Source organism: Octopus sinensis, linkage group LG1 (assembly GCF_006345805.1).
Source record: "Octopus sinensis linkage group LG1, ASM634580v1, whole genome shotgun sequence".
NCBI lineage: Eukaryota > Metazoa > Mollusca > Cephalopoda > Octopoda > Octopodidae > Octopus > Octopus sinensis.
This window is the reverse complement of record NC_042997.1, coordinates 74,765,118-74,786,035: the sequence shown is the minus strand read 5'-3', so window position 1 is coordinate 74,786,035 and position 20,918 is coordinate 74,765,118. Positions and strand designations below refer to the sequence as shown.

At 36.1% G+C, this 20,918-nt stretch overlaps 1 protein-coding gene across 2 annotated transcripts in view; it reads left to right on the top strand.

Moving 5' to 3' along the window:
• The window catches only part of LOC115213643 (dynein beta chain, ciliary-like), an 884,597-nt gene that overhangs the window by 308,470 nt on the left and 555,209 nt on the right, over positions 1-20,918 (top strand). For both annotated transcript variants that reach the window (XM_036501971.1, XM_036501966.1), the window contains exons 7-11: positions 5,360-5,593; positions 6,113-6,280; positions 11,495-11,611; positions 12,728-12,993; positions 15,867-15,935. In XM_036501971.1, the coding sequence (XP_036357864.1) occupies positions 5,360-5,593; positions 6,113-6,280; positions 11,495-11,611; positions 12,728-12,993; positions 15,867-15,935 (854 nt within the window). The remainder of the gene's footprint in view (positions 1-5,359; positions 5,594-6,112; positions 6,281-11,494; positions 11,612-12,727; positions 12,994-15,866; positions 15,936-20,918) is intronic.

Below are 20,918 nucleotides of genomic sequence, written 5' to 3'. Positions count from 1 at the left end.
ATGATCCCCGGAAAGAATGTAGTACTAGTTTATCCAAAAAGGTATGGCAACTTAAAAGAGACAACATAAATTTCTCAATTTCTTGGAATATTGTTTCTTCTGCCCCCTCTTAAAGGATTAGAAATAGAACGTGCCTTTTATGCCTTGAAGAGTCTTTTATAATTATGAAAATGAATGGTTCTATCTTAAATTCGAGAGATGAAAGAGTTTCTCTTGTAAACATTATTAAAGCACAATTCTCCAACACTGCTAAATAAACATAATGAAGCACTAAGTACATGCAACCACTGGTTTTTTCACACATTCAAATTCTACCACAAATCTAAATGACCATACAGTATATTTTCATAATACCCCTTAGGTAATCCCAATAATCTACATTTTAACTCATAATCCCTATCTAATTCCTCTTTCATACTTGAATATCATAATCACTTAATTGTATTTGTATGTATATGCGTGTATACGTATGTACGTGTGTGTGTGTGTATTTACTCAATCTATATATACCTGCATGTGCAGGGGCGATAATACATACAGATACATGTATATATGGGTGTGCGTATGTATATATACATATGCGTATGTGTTGTATGTGTAGGTGTTGATGTGTATAAATATCTATATACATGTTTAACCCTTTCGTTACCATATTTCTGACCAAAATACACCCCTCATGAGTTTCAATTAAATTCCAAAATAATCATGAATTTAAACTAGTTTCATTAAACAACTATAACTTTTTTACTTATCAACATATTAATGTGATATTTGGAACATAATTGAAGAAAGGGTTCTTAATCAATTCTATTGCATAACTTTTGTTTTCTCAAAGTGACTTTAATTACAGGTAAATCCAGGTAAACTGAACAAAAGGTAAAAATATTAAAATTTTGTTTAAACATCACCATAGAAAATGAATCATCAGTTAATATTCAATTGGGTATGCAACAAAATTTTGATATAGAAGAATTGTGCACATCACTAGATCATCAGTTGAATTTAATGCACAGCAGAACAGGTGTACCATAAAGGTGAAATAAACTGAAATACTGGAATCCATCTAAATCCACCACAAGTTTGACAACTAAAAAAATCAGTCAAAAAATAATATTTGACCCTGGTTATAAATTGTGATAAATTCCAGACCACATTATACCCTAGGCCATGCTGACTAACATTATTTTCCCTGTATAAAAACTAAATCCACAGCAGTACCCAGTATTTGCTTCACAAATTTTCAAACTTTGATCCCTCAGTTCATGGGCTTTCCTGGCATATACTGTTTGTTTACATTCTGTGTAACAGTTTGTTTTCACAGTGATCACTTCAAACAAGCATAGTGAAAAAAATAAAAGTCTAAGGGTTTCACTTCCTAAGAAAGACTATGGATAAACCCCATCTCTTCAGAAAAATTTCTAATAAAAACATTTAAAAAGTTTTTACTTCATTCTTTGCTGTCACTATCGCTGCTTTCAGTTTCTTCAGAATCGTTGCTTTCAGTTTCAGATACAGAAATATCCTATTCATTCTCGTACACCACGTCCTTTTGTACCTCATTCATTCTTTTTCTTGATATCTCCATATTTTCCATTGAAAAACCTTTAAATTCAGAATCACTGCTTGATAGCATAAAACTCCTATCCATTTTCAAAGTTGAAAAAAAACAACACCAAAAAAATGTGGAAAAAAATCTCCAAAAATTCACTGAGTTCAGATATCATTTCATGCAATGTCAGATACTTAACTCAACTATTTACAAAGTGAAATCTGGTATTTTCCCAAATGTACTATTGTGATTAAATTCACATTTAAATAACAATGGGTACTCTATATTCATGTGTATACATTTTTACATATATATATTCTTCCACTACAAAGCACTGACCTGTCCTCTAAGTAACCTAACCTATATTCCCAAATTTTTAATTCCACTATTTTACTACCCCTACTCCCTCTCTCTGCTCCTCACTTAGGCTCTATCACTACATACCTGACACTCCTTTACTATTTACCCTCTCATCTTTCATATCTTTATCTCTATATCACCCTCACCTCCCATTTCTTCTCCCTTACACTCCTTTACTCTTTATACTCTCATCTCTTTACAATCTCATATCTTTGTCTCTCTATCACCCTCACCTCCACATTCCTTCTATCAATTTATACTGACTGACCACTAACCAGTACACTTTCCCTCTCTTCATTTCTCTACTATCTCTCTCCCCACCTTCCTTTTTCTTTTTTTTCCTTTCTTTTTTCCTCTCTTCCTGTTTTTGATGTGACCTTATAAACACATTCCCAACTTTTAAGTCACTTCGAAAAAAGACTTCTATTCAATAACACTATTTACAAACTCTATGCTTGGAATGACCAATTTTAAATACTGTATTTGCCGCACTATAAGGCGCACCTAAAAACCTTCAATTTTCTCAAAAGCCTTATAATCAAAAGCCTTATAATCCGGTGTGCCTTATATGTGGACCAATATTGAGCCACAACAGGTCTCGAAACTACGGTAAGCAGCCGTCGACTTCATTTTCCCTCGTAGAAGAAGCGTGCGGTGCATGGTGGGATATATGACTGCGCGAGGTGTGCCGTTTCATTTCCATTTGTGTGTTTATGTAGAGACCCCAAAATGGCTCCTATTAAGAGACACGCCTACGGCGCAGAGTTTAAACTCAAGGCGATCAGTCACGCAGTAGAACACGGGAATAGAGCAGCAGCGAGAGAATTTAACATTAATGAATCAATGGTGCGGAAGTGGAGGAAGCAACAAGATGACCTGAGCCAAGTAAAGAAGACTAAAAAGAGTTTCCGAGGGAACAAAGCGAGATGGCCACAGTTGGAGAACAAACTCGAACAGAGGGTTGTTGAACAGAGAGCAGCAGGTAGAAGTGTCAGTACAATCACTATTCGAACGAAGGCAACAGCGCTAGCAAGCGAACTTAACATTAATGAATTTAAAGGCGGTCCTTCTTGGTGCTTTTGGTTTATGCAAAGATGTAATCTCTCCATTCGCAAGAAAAGCTGGTCACTTTTCGCGCATTTTGCAAAAACAAGATTACTGAAAAAAAGATCCGGCCAGAGCACATCATCAACATGGACGAGGTTCCACTCACCTTTGATATTCCTGTAAACCGCACTGTGGAAAAAACGGGAGCACGTACGGTAAATGTTCGCACCACAGGAAATGAGAAGTCATCCTTCACTGTAGTTCTCGCTTGCCAAGCTAATGGCCAGAAACTTCCACCCATGGTTATTTTCAAGAGGAAGACCTTGCCAAAAGAAAACTTTCCAGCTGGCGTCATCATCAAAGCTAACTCAAAGGGATGGATGGATGACGAAAAGATGAGCGAGTGGTTGAAAGAAATTTACGTGAAGAGACTGGGTGGCTTTTTTCACACAGCTCCGTCCCTTTTGATCTACGACTCCATGCGCTCCCATATCACAAATATCAAAAAACATGTGAAGCACACGAATTCAATACTCGCCGTCATTCTAGGTGGATTGACAAAAGAACTCCAGCCGCTAGATATTGGTGTCAACAGGGCATTCAAAGCTAGACTGCGAACTGCGTGGGAACAGTGGATGACAGAAGGCGAACACACTTTTACCATGACAGGGAGACAGTGCCGAATGACATACGCCACTATCTGCCAATGGATCGTAAATGCCTGGGCTGATATATCAGTCTCAACTGTCTGAGCTTTCAGGAAGGCAGGAATTGTCACTGAACTGCTAGACAACATCAGCGACACTGACTCGATTAATGATGACTTTGACGAGACAGAGCCCGTATTCGCCCAACTGTTTAATTCGGACACTGAAGAAGAAGAATTCGAGGGATTCGTGAATGAGGAATAACTTAATAAAGTGAGCTTTATATGTTTATTTTGTGTGTTGTGTTGTGTGACATTAACGTTTGAGCAACGTTAAGTTATTGATATTTTTTATTGCTTTGCACTATTTCGAGTGTTACTATATTGTGATTGCACTAACGTTTAATTTACTGTAACTGTATCAGACTGTTTTTTACGTGCTTATTGAATCGAGGAAAAGTTCCCCTCCACTATGTGATCTAAATGTTGCACTACATGTTATACCTTGCTGTTGTTAGAAAATAAACAAAATACCACGTCACTGACTTTACCTCGGGGAAAATAATAAAACAGCTGTTTATTCATTTTGGGAGTGAACGGAGTTGTCAGAACGCTGGTTTGTAATCTATTAATAAAGTTTGACTGACCTATCCAACTGTTTTGTTGACATTCCTTTCAGCACAGCTCCATCTAATGGATGCATAACGTAACCCCAGCCTCTACTGTAGCGTCTATTCTATGCGCCTTATAATGCGGTGCGTCTTATATATGGACAAAGTTTTAAAATAGGCCATTCATTGAAGGTGCACCTTATAATCCGGTGTGCCTTATAGTGCGGAAAATACGGTACTATTGGAACTTAATCACAAGGTACAGGAATCTTATATGTATACCATTCTGCCTAAATAATGGAATTGAAGATACAATATCCCTGCATATCTCACCTCTATTTTCATTCCTCCACTTCACTCTCTATTTCATATCTTATCTAGAATAACTATTGCTTAGCCATTTTCTCACACCGTCTCCGATGAAGGGATATATAAGATATCCCGAAAACAGCTGTAAGACCTTCTATATATAAATGTTCTGAAATTTTTCACAGCCTTGGATTTTTATCTCATTCTATTATTTTTTATATATACACTTGCTGATATATGACCTATGTTGGACTCCTCATTCGCATAATCACCGAACTTGGAGCATAACTATAGTCTGTCCATAGCACGTACTTAGCATTACCTGACACCTTTGGGTCTTCTTGACACCATTACCTCTCATAACCCCTATATATATATATATATATATATATATATATATGTCTCCTTACATCCTTACCCACTGTCTTTCAGCATAAGCATTTACCAAGTTACATGCCACAAAATAAAGCTACTTTAGTTGATGATGAACTTTCAAAAAGTTTTGTTGATGATTTATCAGTAGTTACATGCACCTAAATTCTCCTCAGAATCTGCCATAACCCTTTAGCAACTTAGCTTCCAACTTAAGCAAAACAACTGTAGAGATTTGAATGCTTTCCTTAACTTGACTAAAGTCAAGGAAATTGCGTATGATGGCAAATTTTCGACACTTGATATACCTATAACTGTCAAACCTTTGTATGAAGTGACTCCATTTGTTGGAGATGTGTCATTTAACAGCTATTTTGTATATTCATAGGTGTATGTTTGCTTACTTATATTTTTTTTATTAAGAAACTAAAATTATTAACTGCTGATCTATATTTGCAAAATCAGGCAAGAAATTACCTGGAACCAACTGAGTTATTTAAAGGAGAGGCTGATGAAGATATGTGGAAAGTGGTTGACACAGAAAAGATTTTAAGAAGTTTTAAGGAAGCATATCTGTTTGCTGAAGAGTTGGTGCCAACTTATTTTCCGGAAGACAAAGAACCTGATTTGTGGAAGTTCAGTTCAGATGAAGTTTTTGAAAAATTAGACAAATTTTTCCACAGGATCCTATTATTGAAGGTAGTTATAACCTGCTTCTTGAGAGTCAGAAAATGCTTTAGCATTGATCAGTTGCATAAGTGATATTATAAGCTCTCATCCATAACACTTATCAATATTTTTAATAATGAATATTTGATATACAGTATGAACTGAAGAAACTGAATGTAAATGGGATGCAAGTAGACATGACATGACATGACATGAAGGTTGACTACATAGCATAGTAGACCTGTGGTCAAAACCATTTCACATATGATTATCTTGTACCATTGGACTGCATAATCCAGTGAATCCATTTTTTTAAAAAATGGTAAGAAATTTTCTGTTATTCTTTATACATCAAGCAACTGCATGCTAGCTCATTTACCAAAATGGTATGGGAAAAATAATTAGGTGAAAGCTCAAAAGAAATTAATGTAGACTAAAGACACATAATAAATATAGATAAATACTTCCAAATCATTTGTTTCATGTCTGTTTTCAACTACAAACATGTCAATTAAAATTGTTTAATTTTGTTTTGCTTATATCTTTCAGAAACTTTTGGAAACATTCACTGAATTCAATAAACTTGAAAAAATTGTTATAGGTGGTCTTAATGGCAAGAGCCTTACAAAGCAAGTTGAAGACATTTTTACAGAATTCAAGAATGAGTACAAAGTATTCCAGGACAAGAATTATGATACCTCAGATTGGAATGATCAGGTGAATTATATAAAAACAAGCATTTAGTTTGGCTTTTCTTAAGAGATCATAGGTTTAGATGAAACTACTAATCATATTATTCCACAGTTTAATGTGTGTGTGTGTATGTCTAATTATACTCCATATGTAAATAGGATACTGTTAAGAAAACTTCTATGAGCTCTGTTTGAGCAAGCCTGTAACACAGGAATATGTTATTAAATGTGTGTAATCTATATGTCATGCAACACACGAATATTAATGGGAGTTGTATTCAGTGTGGTGATAAATTATAACTGAATAGATTAATTTACTCTTTAAAAAGTTCTTGCTTTTTATTATTATTATTTTAAGAAATATCATGTTTTTTACTGTTTATGCTGTAAATTTTCTCAGCAAGCTTACTGATCAGATTCCTCTCCATACTGTCATGTGCACACGACAGCTAGGTATGAGTAATGTTTACATAAAGTCGAGAATGTGACCAGTCCAGACAGTGTACTATCAGTCTTAGGATTCTTCAAGTTTGACCCTGATACTTAATAATTGAGTGTAGCCTATATATCTCTGCTGTATAAGCTATACTCAATATTTTAGCCACTTTTTTTAAATGTGGTGTTGACACTATCTAGAGTCCACTTACTTGGACATCAGGAACAAAAGCTTCTAGTTTTTCTCAAATTCTTTCATTTGCTTTTCTCTAAATTCATCTGCTGCATTTGCTATTACCCTAAATCTTCCAACTACCAGCAGTTTCCAGCTTTATTTCACATCCAGCATTGAGGATTACTAGCATGACTCACTTTTCTCTGAAGGTATCATTCTCAGTGGTATCAACATACATAATTCCTCAACACATTTTCTGCACTGACAACACCAACATGGAGGTAGAATTACTTGATCTTATTGTTTACACCAGTTCCAATGTTTACTTGTCCACAGACTCTCTAAACACTAGATCACTATCTTGCCTCCAAATATTACCTTTACTCAGCTATTCTGATCTATGTCTACAATAGATCATTTAATGCAATTCACTTTATACCATCTTACCTTGCAAGAACTACTTTCTATCTTACCTTGTAAGAACTCCTGCTTTAAGCCTGTTAACTGGATGAAGCACCATCTTTTCTGTACTTTCTAATCTTAAGAGCAAAACTGCTTATCTGTGGTGCACCTGAGACATTTAAATATGTAATCAGTAGTATCTTCTCAGATATGTCCTTTTATATCTCCATCACAAATTTGCTTTTATAAACCCTAACAAGATCACTTTCTATTGTGCTGCAACATTACAGAATACTGTTTACAACACTTTGAGAGGAAGTCTTCTAATACCTGCATGATAGATAGTCAACAAGAATGCAAAAAGATACCTTTGTACATTACATGGTTTACAAATTCTCTCAGCTCTCAAGTCTCCTGGTTTCTTGCAAAGATCTGCGGTGTACTTGTCATGTCTGCTTGGATTATCTCAGGGTTAAACAGAAAAGGCCCGGAAGGGATGAAGCAGGCAGCCACAATGCATGAACAAAACACAACAATCCTTAACAGAAGTCGTGAAAGGCATATAAGGAGCCAAACTGACATGACTCTTCCTCCTTTCCCTTTTGGGCAGTCAGCTTGCCAACTGCTCACAGCTAGAACGGCTGGCTCTCTTTCTTTGCTTCAGTGCCGTACACTTAGTATCTCGATACCTCTCTTACAGTAATATATTCACTCGCTCTATTTTTGTTTAAACGGTATATACCAGAATGCCATAACATCTTGCAACGCATCTCCAACAAAATAAAAATCGTTACAGTTATACAGGGTTATTCAAAAGGAATGAATTGATTTCATTATGCACTATTTTAATAAGGAAAAGCAATAGAAAACACCAGCTAAGTTACAAGTATTTACTTGCAATCAACTTTTATTTTCTGTCTTACAAGTGTTCAATGTGGCCACCACCTGCAGCACGGGCAACATCAATGTGATAAGAGAATTTCAGATGCGTATCAGTGGCTAATCAGAGGCAAAATAATTTCTCACCCTAAAGAGGAAGTGTAGTTTTACAGCAGCAAATTTTGAATGTTATATTTGTGAGGGTGCCAGGGAAATCTCCAGAAATTGTGAAATCATGAAACTTTGAGGGATTCAGGCTGTTCATGCTCATAGATGGTTTAGTATTTCAAAATTATTTCCTGAATATGTATGGCAATTGTCTTGGTGCTGTTGAAGGAAACTAGACCTGTATGTTTACATTGGAATTTATTTTTAGGTCTCTGTTCATGGAAGCCTACATGAAAAGGCTAGGTTGCATGTGAAGATGCTTGTGTTTAGAAGGTTTAAGAAAGAGTGAAAGTGGTATTATTTCCACACAAACATGTGTCATTTGAGGTAACAATCAGTAAATGATTCAATATGAAAAGTATTGGAGAGGCAACTGAATCATACACCAGAGAATGTGGGTCAGCATATATTAAGTGAAATCATCTGGCTGGAACTTTCTATTCTAGAGATGGGAGAGACTGAATGTAGTAGTGAGTAGTATCACAGAGACTGCTTGTCTTGTGATTAAAGTACACTATAGTGTTTCAAGAGATTGCTACAGATCTCTGCTCAGAGAGAAAGAAAGCATAGTTTAATGAGAATATGAGCAAACTGCTAAAGAGTAATAAGAAGGACATTATTTGAATCAGTCATCTTGTTGGGATGAAATGATTACAATTGGCAAATTAGGGAGCAAGTTTGTAACACTGTGTGGAGAAGTGTTTGAAAGGATACTTATTATGTATATGCAGCACAGAACTGAAATTAAAATGGGCAAACCCATCTTGATTAAAGATTGGTAGGTAAGCAGATTCTCTGAAGTTAGATATTTAGTGAGTATATGGGTGTTTTTTTTTATTATTAGGCTGGCAATGTGCTGATTAGGAGTGGGCTTTGTGTAAATGAGGAATGAACACTCACTAAATATAATTGTAACAATTTTTATTTTGCTGGAGATGCATTGCAAGATGTCATGGCATTCTGGCATGTACCATTTAAACAAAAACAGAATGAGAGACTATATTGTCAGAAAGTACCTACTGTGAGAGAGGTATCATGCCACCATGTGTAGGGTGCTGAAGCAAAGAAAGAGAGCTAGCAGTCCTAGCTGTGGGCAGTTGGTGAGCTGACAGCCCAAAAGGGAAAAGAAGAAGAGTCCTGTCAATTTGGCTCCGTATATGCCTTTCACAACTTCTGTTAAGGGCTGTTGTGTTTTTCACATGCATTGTGGCTGCCTGCTTCATCCTTTCTAGGCCTTTTATGTTTAACCCTGAGATAATCCAAGCAGGCACGACGAGTGCGCTACAGACTCCTTTGGCAGTCATAGATCTATGGCAACAATGGGAGATGAAAGAATATGTATCTACAGTGCAAAACATGCCGGAAGCCTTTAAGGTACAAAATAATGAACCAAAGAAAATGTAATATGTAACAATATGACAACAAAAATAGGGTGCAAGCACAACGATGGAAATAGCATGCATAAACAATGAAAATGGCATGAAAACAAAATATCACAATTCAAGAAAAGAGTTCATTCAATGTTCCTTTAGATATACTAAGTCTGAGTCAATTTTTTGGGGCAATGCACTCTTCGTCTGACCCCTAGTTGTTATGGAGGGCGAATTTGAAGTTTGTTGTATGGGCTGTGTCTGTTGTGCAGTGCATGCATTATGTGTAATGGGAGTGGGAACAGTTGTGTCTATGTAGGCCATTTTTAGTCTATCTACACTGACAGTGTCTTTCACACCTTTATAGTCAATAGTAACGCATCTATCTGCATGAGATAACACTCAATAAGGTCCTTGGTATGGAGGGGTTAATGGATGGCTAACCGCATCATTCCTCATGAAAACATAGGATTTAGTGGATTGCTGTCTTGTGATGGTGGGAGGCAAAGTCTCTATGTAATGTCTAAGACGATCCACATAGCTTGATTAATCTGGTGAATGCGAAGAAACTGGAGTGATCATGTGACCAGGTAATGATAAAGGTGATCCAAACAACAATTCTGCTGGGGAAAAACCAATGTCTGTTTTAACAGCAGAACGAAGACCAAGAACAATGGGCAAATATTCTGTCCATTTCTGTTGGTCAGGATATGCATGCAAAGATGCTATTACTTGGTTATGAAATCACTTGATGCATCCATTTGAGGCAGGATGGTAGCTTTGGTGTGGCTATACCTGGATTCTCAGATTTATGTCAGATCATAAAAAAGTTGGGTTTCAAATTGCTGACCTCTGTCAGTTGTAATTATTGCAGGTGTACCAAAATAAGAAATCCAACCTGATACAAACACCTGAGTGACAGTTGGTAATGTCATATCTGTGATGGTACTGCATCTGTGCACTCAAAAATCCTAAATGAAAGCAAAAATTGGCCATTTGACTTATTGACAAAGGCTCACTTGCCATTAAGCTTACACATTTGCTTCTAATTTTCTCTGCCTCTTTTACCATTTCTACAATGGGTTCTATTCCTCTAAACTAGCAAATTATATGTCACTTCTTCCTTGACCCACCTGACACACCCACTTCTCTCTCATGACACCTATTCGCTTCACTGTTCAGCTTCAGCACCACACAGTTTGTTCAGTCATTCTTTCTCAGGGTACAGTCTTCTAGAATTCCTTTACTGGCTACATTTTCTCTAAAAACATTAACCTACACAACTTCTCTCATGTCTTGAGGAGTGAATAATACACATATATAAAGATGCACACACACATATTCTGAAATATATCCCTAAAATATCATCTGTCTAATGACAAATCTTTCACTCAATCAACAATATGTAACGAATATTACTTAGTATTTTGTTGCATTGTGCCCTCAGTGTCTTTTCTATTGTTCCTTTACTCTTATCAACTGTGTACCACTATCACCACTCAAATATAGTCAGTGTGTCTCCTACTGAGTTCCATCTAATGCTACTAAACACTGCTCAAATTTTCTGGCATTACTACATAGCACTGGCACTCTATTCTTAACTCAGTTCTTCTGACAACTGAACATAAGCTGTTCCCTATCACTCAATTTAAAAAAAGCTTGAAACTGCTGAAAATACTGTTTAATCCTCCAAGATCAACCATTAATAAAAAAGAATTGTTACCATATCATTAATGATAATAAGTAATATTTTTTTTTTTTAATTCTACATAAACACTTTCCATATACTGAAGAAATTTTTTTTCTTAAGGAATTTATGGATGACTATAATGCATTCCGGAAAAAAATTTCTGAATTTGATCATCGCCTTGCAACAATTATTTGCAGAGCCTTTGATGAATGTGGTGAACTTGATGCATATTTCAAGGTAATAGTTGGTAGCTATCATTTGTTTTCCATGTTTTTTTTTTTTTTTTCAGAATTGTTTATATTTAATTTGCTGGATTTTAAAAGCAGAATTGCATAAAACCATAGATTTAGTGCTGTAAAGAAAAGACTCTTATTATAATTTTCCAGTTGTATGTTTTAATCATATATCTCCATTCCATGTTGTTTAATCTGTTCTCATATTTATTCTAAAATGTTCTTTCCAAGTCTTAATTCTTTCAAAGTAATTTTCATTGGCATTTAAGAGAACATTATCAAAGATATAAACTGAAATAATTTGAAGTACTAAACTTGAAACAATAAAATATCCAGCTTTCATTCTCTCTTCCTTTCTCTCTGGCTTAGTGGATTTGATTATTAACCTTAACTACTTGGAAGTAAATCTAGTTATATCATCATGATAAATCAGCAGATTGATTCTGTTAAGATTTACTGATGAAATGGAATCCTGCATGTAAGGCTACCAACTTGGCATTCTGACACTCTGTCAAGCTAAAACATGTTAACAATAAAATGTGCTTCAAAGTTATTGCATTTGAATTAATTGACCATATAAACTGATTCCATGTTGCCTGCCTATATAAAAAGTTGTATGAAAAGAAAACTGGAACAAACATATCCACTCTGCAACCTACATAAGTGAACATAACTTGGTAGACTATCTTATGTTCTCAGATCAGATTAAAGTTTTGCACATTTGATGTTCTAAATGTGTAGGTTGCCTACAGATAGTTGAATGTCTACTTTTGTACTATAAGTCTGCACAAATTGTATCTATCAGCAAAAAAAGCAATATATGTATTGGTTTCAAATTTTGACACAAGGCCAGCAAGTTCAGGGGAGTGGGTAAGCCAATTACATTGACTCCAATGCTCAAATGGTACTTATTTTATCAACTTCAAAAAGATGAATGGTGAAGTCAAACACAACAGAATTTGAACTTAGAACATATAGACGGACAAAATGCCACTAAGCATTTTGTCTGGCCTGCTAATAATTCTGCCAGCTTGCTGCCTTAAAAACAAAATATACATTCCAAAGTAATACAGTTAATAAAACTTGCATTATTTTGACTGCAATACATTTTTGATTTCAGATTATAGAAATGATGATTAATCTCTTGGAACGGCCTTTGATTAAAAATTTATTTGATTGTAAATACAAATCAATAACTGAATATATGAATAAAGAACTTGATACCTTGGACATCATGTACAAAGAGCAAATGAAGTACCACAATGGAAAACAAGGAATTATCCTCCCAAAGTTTATGCCAAAGGTATCTGGAAGTTTAAAATGGGCTGAACAGATGAAGACAAGGATAACATACTTCATAGCTAAATTTAAAAGTCTTCATCACAAGTAAGGTGATATTTAAATCTCTTTATCAACACACACATATATATATATGTAAATGCAGAGCGATGAAAATGAGTACTCAATCCTGCATTGGGGGTTATAATTTCTTTATTTTTGAATTAAGGCTACCGTTGGTTTCATATCAAGAAAAGTAGTAAAATATCCTAGTGTCTCGACAATTTTTCAAGCCAATCACATGGAGAAAGATGTTCACCTCCATTTTAGAAAATGCAGCCTTGTGTAGTTCGCAGAGATTCTCATGAGTTCACATGAACAAAACACTAATCAAGGGACGTTACCATTAGGTGGCATCTTTTGAATGTTTGTCTCGCTTGGATTTGTCTTATGGGCAAATTGTTGTATGGTAAATTTGTTTGCATTATTTTGTTTTTGTTCTGGGTGTGGTGTTTTTAATCTGGTTGTGATCAACTTGAAAAATTGTTATGATACTAGGATATTTTCCTACTTTCATTAACATGAAACCAATGGTAGCCTTAATTCACAAATAAAGAATGGAAATTAAACCTGGAATTGAGAGGCCCTGCAATAAACCTAGTAAAGTCAAAGCTTTTAGTAAATAGGAAAGGAGACAGGGTCCTAGTATCTTTAGGGAAATGGCCTTGCTTGATATGCAGAAAAGGAGTAGGTATAAACTCCATATACTGTAAGCTGTGGACACACAAGTGATGTAGTGGAATGACTGGCAGACTATCTAAAAATGTAGTGTTCATTTGTAAGTCTCTTAAATGCCAAGATGGTTCACTAAAAGTAATTGATAGCCTTTGTTACTCAGGAGATATAATTAGCAAGGGAAATGGCTGTTCTGAAAGCATAGTAGCCAGAGTAAGAATGGGTTGAGAAAAGTTCAGGGAGCTACTATCACTGCTGGTAACAAGCATCTTTCCTCTCAGAGTGAAAGGTAGACTATATGATGCTTGTGTTAGAATTGCAATGCTTCCTGGTAGTGAAACATGGGCCTTTAATGCAGAGGACATGAACAAATCAGAAAGAAACAAAATGCCCTTTTGTTTATATCACTAGAGAGGAGATAAATCCTCAGTCCATCATTAACAAAACCAAACGAGGTTGAAATCACATGATCTGATGGTCTCAGCATTGGAGGTTGTGGGGATTTATTTCCCCACTAGCAATATAAACAAGAGTGCATTCTGCACCAAAAATCCAGTATGAGAGTTTTTCTCATGGCAACTACTGCAGAAAGTTTGTTCTAAAAGAACATCCGTATTTAAGTGGAAATGAATATCTCTCTTTTATATTAAACAAAGTGAGAGGTCAAGTGGTCATTAATGATGGCTTAGATACTCTAGTATCTTCATAAAATGCATATTTTAAATTTTTGAAACAGAACTTCATTCATAGCAAATACATGCACTAAGAATTAACATAAATTTAAATAAAAAAATTAGATTATATGTTTATTGTCTCATTCTTTGTGCTTTTTTGTTATCAAAGATGTTTTCAAATTGTCTTCATTGATGCTTGAGATGACTTAATCGAAAACAATTTGAAACAAATAGTATGCAATAAACCATTTAACCCATACATGCATTACAGTTCTAACATAATACACATACATTCTACCTTCACTCTGAAGGAAAAAGTCTTTATTACTAGCTCCCTACATTAATCCAACTCATTTTTATTCTGACTGCTATAATTTCTGAACAACCCTGACTACATTTGAGCATTCATGAAAATGTTTCCAGTGTACTCATAGGACATATAATTCTAGTATATCTAAGCCTACCTTCCTTGTTAGCCTACCTGTGATTACACTATATCTCTTGTATATCCATATCTTACATTGCGTACCGCATATAGAGTTTATAGTAACTCCTTTTCAGCATATTGAAGAAAGCCATTTTCCTGATGATACCACAGAGTCCTACCTTCTTTCCTATTTTCAAAAGCCTTAGTCTTTGCTTAGTTTACCTTAATGCCTCCCACTTCTAGATATAGATTCTATTCTAGAATTTCTTCAGCTATATGAACCAGATCATTAGCATATAGGAGTACTCATGGATAGTCAGTCTTAAACACCTCTGTGATGGTCTGTAGGACTTTGGTGAATAGTAGAGTGCTGAAAACTAAGCTTTGCTGAATCACTACCTACATGCTAAATTCAGTGTTGAACTTCTACTTTACTTTTTTCACTTTAATTCATAGCTTATACAGTCCACACCTATCATTTGTTTAAACCTAGTTTAATAGTGACCATCAAATTACAGGGCATAGTACTCTGTTAAAGGCCTTCTCCAAGTCAATGAATGCCAGGAATAGTGGTTTACTCTTAGCCAAGTATTTCTTCTGCACTTGTCTCACTTGGAAGATTGCTTATATGGTACTTCTGCCAAGTATAAAACCAAACTGCATCTCATCTAGCTTAACTCTGCTCTGGATTAGTTGTGTCATGACCTACAAAGTCTGATCCAACTATTTGATGTCTCTTTTAATTTCTTCTGTCTGAAGCATTTCCTGTTTGAGGCATTAATTATCCAAGTATTTATCATATATACTATCTCAGATATTTTGAACATCTCAGAGACTATCCCTATGGAGCATCAGCTTTGTTGTTTTTAATAGCTCAATCTACCACATTACAGTAACATGAATTACTGTCTACAGTCAACTCCCCCAGTTACATCTTTTTCTCTAACACACTGTCTCACAATCTTGAGCACCTCATGGATCTGATCCTCATATCATAAAACATCTACAAACGTCCTCTTTTCTGGTTTTCCCTTAGCCATAAATTTTATCATTGCATTTGTGAATGACTATTTCATGCTGCCTTTCTTGTAGTTACAAAGCAACATTGTAAGTGTCCTAAAGGTTATTATGATTTTCTTTTTCAGCTGTGTTGAAAATGAAGAGGCAAAAGTTATTTATGAAAGATATGAAAACATGATAAGCCGGCTCACTGCGTGAGTTTTCTTGTTTCAAGATTTTGTAAATTAAGCTTCAGTTTGTGAATACATGTTTTCCTTAGATTTAAAAAATACAACATGAAATGTTGTAATTAAAAAGAAATTAAACTAAATCATATGTGGCTGCATATTTTATCCATATCAAGTAAAATTGTTATCAGAGAGTATCCATCAAGATAAGGCAATTGTTTATCTGCTTAGTGACATTGTCTTAACAATTTTCATTACATCATTATCATTATCATCAGTCATCATCATTATTATTTAATGTCCATTCTCCATGCTGGCATGGGTTGGATGGTTTGACAGGAGCTGGCCCAGGTTCCATTTGACTGTTTCGGTATGGTTTCTATGGCTGGATGTCTTTCCTAATGCCAGCCACTTTACAAAGTGTACTGGGTGCTTTTAACATAGCACCATCACAGATGCTTTGATGTGGCACTGACACTGGCACTTTTACTGGCACCTGCATGGAAACTTTTACATAGCATTGGCACAAGCGCTTTACATGATATTGGTATGGGCGTTTGTGCTTTTACATAGCACTGGCATCAGCATGTGGCACCAGCACCCACGAGCCTGCAAAACTAGGATCACTTAGCGGAGAGAAGGATGTATGGACATAGCTGTATATGTGGACAGCCACAATTTTACTTAGCTTGACATCTTAAGCACAGCAAACTGACAGAAGTCTCAGTCCCTTGTCATCTTCTCTGTGAGGTCCAATGTCTGGAGATTCTTTCTCACCCCTTCATCACATCTTCCTGGGTCTATCTCTACCACAAGTTCCCTCCACAATTATAGATCAGCCCTTCTTGATGCAATTGTGTTCATCCATATGCATTACATGATCATACCAGTGCAGTCTTCTCTCTTGCACATTGTCTGATGCCTTGTATACCCAATTTTTCTCTCAAATCATTTACTAAGACCACTTCCTCTGTTAACCTTCCTGTGATACCTCTTATGTGTCCATAGCTTGCACTGGGTATGCTACATGGAGTTCCTACCAACACCTTTTCTATATATTGAGCAGGATCATCTCTCTAAAGGGATCTGTGATTTGTCTGTTTTCCTATTTATTAGTTCTTTGGTCTTTGCTAAATTAACTCTAAGGCCTTTAGATTCCAGGCTTTGCTTCCATACCTGAAATTTCTTCTCTAGTACTGGTGGTCATTCAGTAATAAGGACAAGGTTATCAGTGCAGAGGAACACCCAAGAATAGCCTGCCTTAAATTCCTCTGGAGGACTATGATAAACAAGAGGGGACTGAGAACCAATCATTGGTGAACTAGATAGTGTACATTGTATACACTAAATTCCTTGCTATACTCAATACCTTACTGCTATACTATTACCTTACTGACAGCATCCTTGTACAACTTTCAACAGCATCCTTGTACAACTTGTACAACTTTCAACAACCAGTCATTTATTCCTAGTTTCCACATTGTCCACCAGGTAAGGGAATGGGGGACCCTGTCAAAGGTTTTCTCTATGTCAACAAAAACCAAATACAGAGGTTTATTTTTGGCTAAGTACTTCTGCAGTTTCCTCACCAGGAAGATAGCATCAGCAGTGCTTCTTCCTGGCACAAAAACAAGCTACATGTCATCTAGGTTAATGTTTTTCCTAATTAATTGAGCTAGGATTTTTTGTAACTTTCATCACCTGGTCCAGCAATTAGATTTCTCTGTAATTATTTCTGCCCAAGGCATCACCTTTACCTTTGTAGCAGTTGACTATAATGCTGCTGCACCAGTCATTAGGCATGACTCCCTCATGAACAACCTAATTAATTATACATGTGACTACACAATATCCCACTCTGCCAGATACTTTAAGCATCTCAGTGGTAACTCCTGATGATCTGCAGGCTTTCCCTATTTTCATATCCTTAATTGCTTTATCTGCTGAGCTACTATTGATTCAGATAGCTGGTCCATCTGTTATGTAGGTTCTTCTACCATGCTTTCTCTACATTTAGCAGCCTTTCATAGTGGCACTTAGAGCCTCCTTCTTTGCAGAATCACTAACTGCAAGTGAGTCATCATCCATGCACTTCTTTCCTACAACACCATTGTTTTCTTTGACACAGTCTTGCAATCTGAAACGCCTCAAGTTTCTAGTCCACTGAACATTGGCAGATTTCTTCCTTTCTGCTTCTCCCTAGCTATATATACCTATCTTCTAGCTACCTGATATAACATATAGATATATTTTTATATAACCTATTGTGAAAATAAAAATGAAACTATAAAATGCAAAGGTCTAAAACATTTATGCAATACACAGCTGCTATATTAACTTCAAATATACTTAGCTAAGACTAAACCATTATACTTGGCATTCATTGATCTAGAGAAAGCTTTTGATATGGTATCCCACTGTGTGATATGGTGGGCTCTTAGTAGACTAGGGGTATACAACTGGCTTGTGAAAGCTGTGCAGGTTGTGTACAGAGATGCTGTTAGTAAGGTGAGAGTTAACCACTAGTATAGCAAAGAATTTGGCATACAGGCTCAGTCCTCAGTTGCCTCCTTTTCATCATTGTCCTCCAGGCCATAACAGAGAAGTTCAAGACCAGCAGCCTCTGAGAACTTCTATATGCTTATGATCTTGCAGTCATAGTAGATTCCTATATCAGAGCTTAAGGTCTTAGTAAGCAAGAAAACAGACAAAACCCTACCTGCTTCAGGTAGGGTTTTGTAGTCAGGAATTCCATATGGTGTACTCAGTGTAAGCTATGGATACACAAGTGGTGCAGTGGAATAACAGGAAGGTTATTAGAGAAAGTAGTATTCATATGTGGAAGATGCACAGGAGCCATAAAAATACAGATACTTGGAAAATTGAGAAGACTGTGTTGGCTTGGTGATTTTCTCAAATGCCTTGGAGGTTAATTAGAGGTAGTGGATAATATTTGCTACTTAAGGGATCAAATTAGAAGTGGGGGAGGATGTATGAAGAGTTTAATAGCTAGAATAAGAATAGAGTGGAGGAAATTCAGAGCTTTTACCTCTGTTGACAAGTGAAAGGAAGATTGTATGATGCATGCAAACGAACAGCCATTTTACATTGTAGTGAGACATGGGCTCTGAATGCAGAAGACATGCAAAAACTAGAGAGGAATGAAGCTAGTATGCTCCACTGGATGTATAATGTAAGTGTGCATGTTCAACAGAGTGCTAGTGTATAGAGAGAGAAGTTAGGCATAAAAAGAATTAGATGCCATATGCAAGAGAGAAATTTGTGTTGGTTTGGTCCTGTGGTGCAGATGGATGCTGACAGCTCTGCAAAGAAGTTCCAATCTCTAAAACTGAATAGAACTTGTAGAAGAGGGTGACCCAGAAAGACATGAGACGAGGTTCTGAAGGACAACCTCATAATGCTAAATCTTTCGAACAAGATGACAAAAGGCCAAGATACCCAGCACCTTGCTGTACTTGAGAAGACCTGTACTCCACAGCAGAAGTATTAAGGCCACTCACTCTGTTGAAGGGAATTGGCCTGCAAGAATCCTATGCTGGTGTCACATAAAAAGCACTCATGTTGGTGCCACATAAAAGCGTTCATGCTTGTGGCACATTAAAAACACCCAGTACACATTGCAAAGTGTTTGGTGTTAGGAAGAGCATCCAGCTGTAGAAACCAAACAAAATCAGACTTGAACATGGTGTAGCTCTCCAGCTTGCCAGCTCTAGTCAAACCAGGCAACCCATGCCAGTGTGGAAAACAGATGTTAAAGGAGGGAGGGTGGATGAGGATGTCCCAAAAAAGCATATACATATTGAATGAACTCATATGAATGAAATAACATGTTACAGAAGCACTCAGTTATGAGTGCATTGCATCTCATAGCAGAAACAGCTGTAAGCTTATGAAGTTCATTACATAATTTCTTGTTTCCTTGTCATTTATTTAATTTCTTACTGAATTATTATAAAGTCAATGTTTATTAAATTACATTTTATTTTCAAAGTTTAATAAATTCTACAGACAATTCAGTTATTGTTTTCAAACTAATGACTGTTCTGGTCCAGGCATTGCTGATAAATGCAAGGCAGTGGAATCATAAACATCAAAAAGCATTTCATTTGGTATTTGTGTACCCTCTCATTCAATGATTGCCCTCAATTTGTTGACTCTTGCCAGTTCCTGTTAATGCAGAAGGTATTCTACTGAACAGCTATTCTCAATCCACCTGTCTGGCAAAATCTCGTCAAAATAAGTCCATACATTACTATGGTGGTATTAGGGGGTCCATGTTGCTGAAAGTAAAACTCCACTTTTTCAAGATTCCCTAAAATGTTAGCATGACAGATTGTTTAAGTTACAATACCAGAAAAAGGAATGGTCTAATTAATCCTTTTGATGATAAGCAACATCATACCATGACTTGTGATGAATTGTCACAATGTTCCTCCATGCAGATTCTTAAGTCTCTAGCAGGTGCAATTGTGACGAACCATTTAATTTATATGTAGCCTCATCTTCTACACATTTTATCAAGAACCACTTGCAAAATTCCACTCTTTGGTTCAGATCACCTTCACTGAGAGCATGGACTGTGCCTGAAATGCATCTCTTTCAATGACAGTGCTTCATAATGATATACATTTGGTTTTTAAATCCTTATCTCATGACTTGCTTGCTGCAAAGATTTTCAAGAAATCTGGCAAAACAGTAAGTACCCCTTTTACCTTCGTAGGACTTGTCAATGTCTGCAGTCTTTTGGAATGTTTTGAAACGTTTAGCTTTTACTTGTTTCAGTCATTGGACTGCCGTCATCCTTGGACATCGCCTGGAAGGATTTCAGCCAAACAGATTGATCCTAGTACATTTTTTCTTGGCATTTATTCTGTCAGTCTCTTTCATTGAATTGTTAAGTTACAGGGATTTAAACAAGCCAACACTGGTTATCAAGTGGTGATTGAAACAAACACAAAGACACTCAGGTGTAGATATATAAGTATAAAA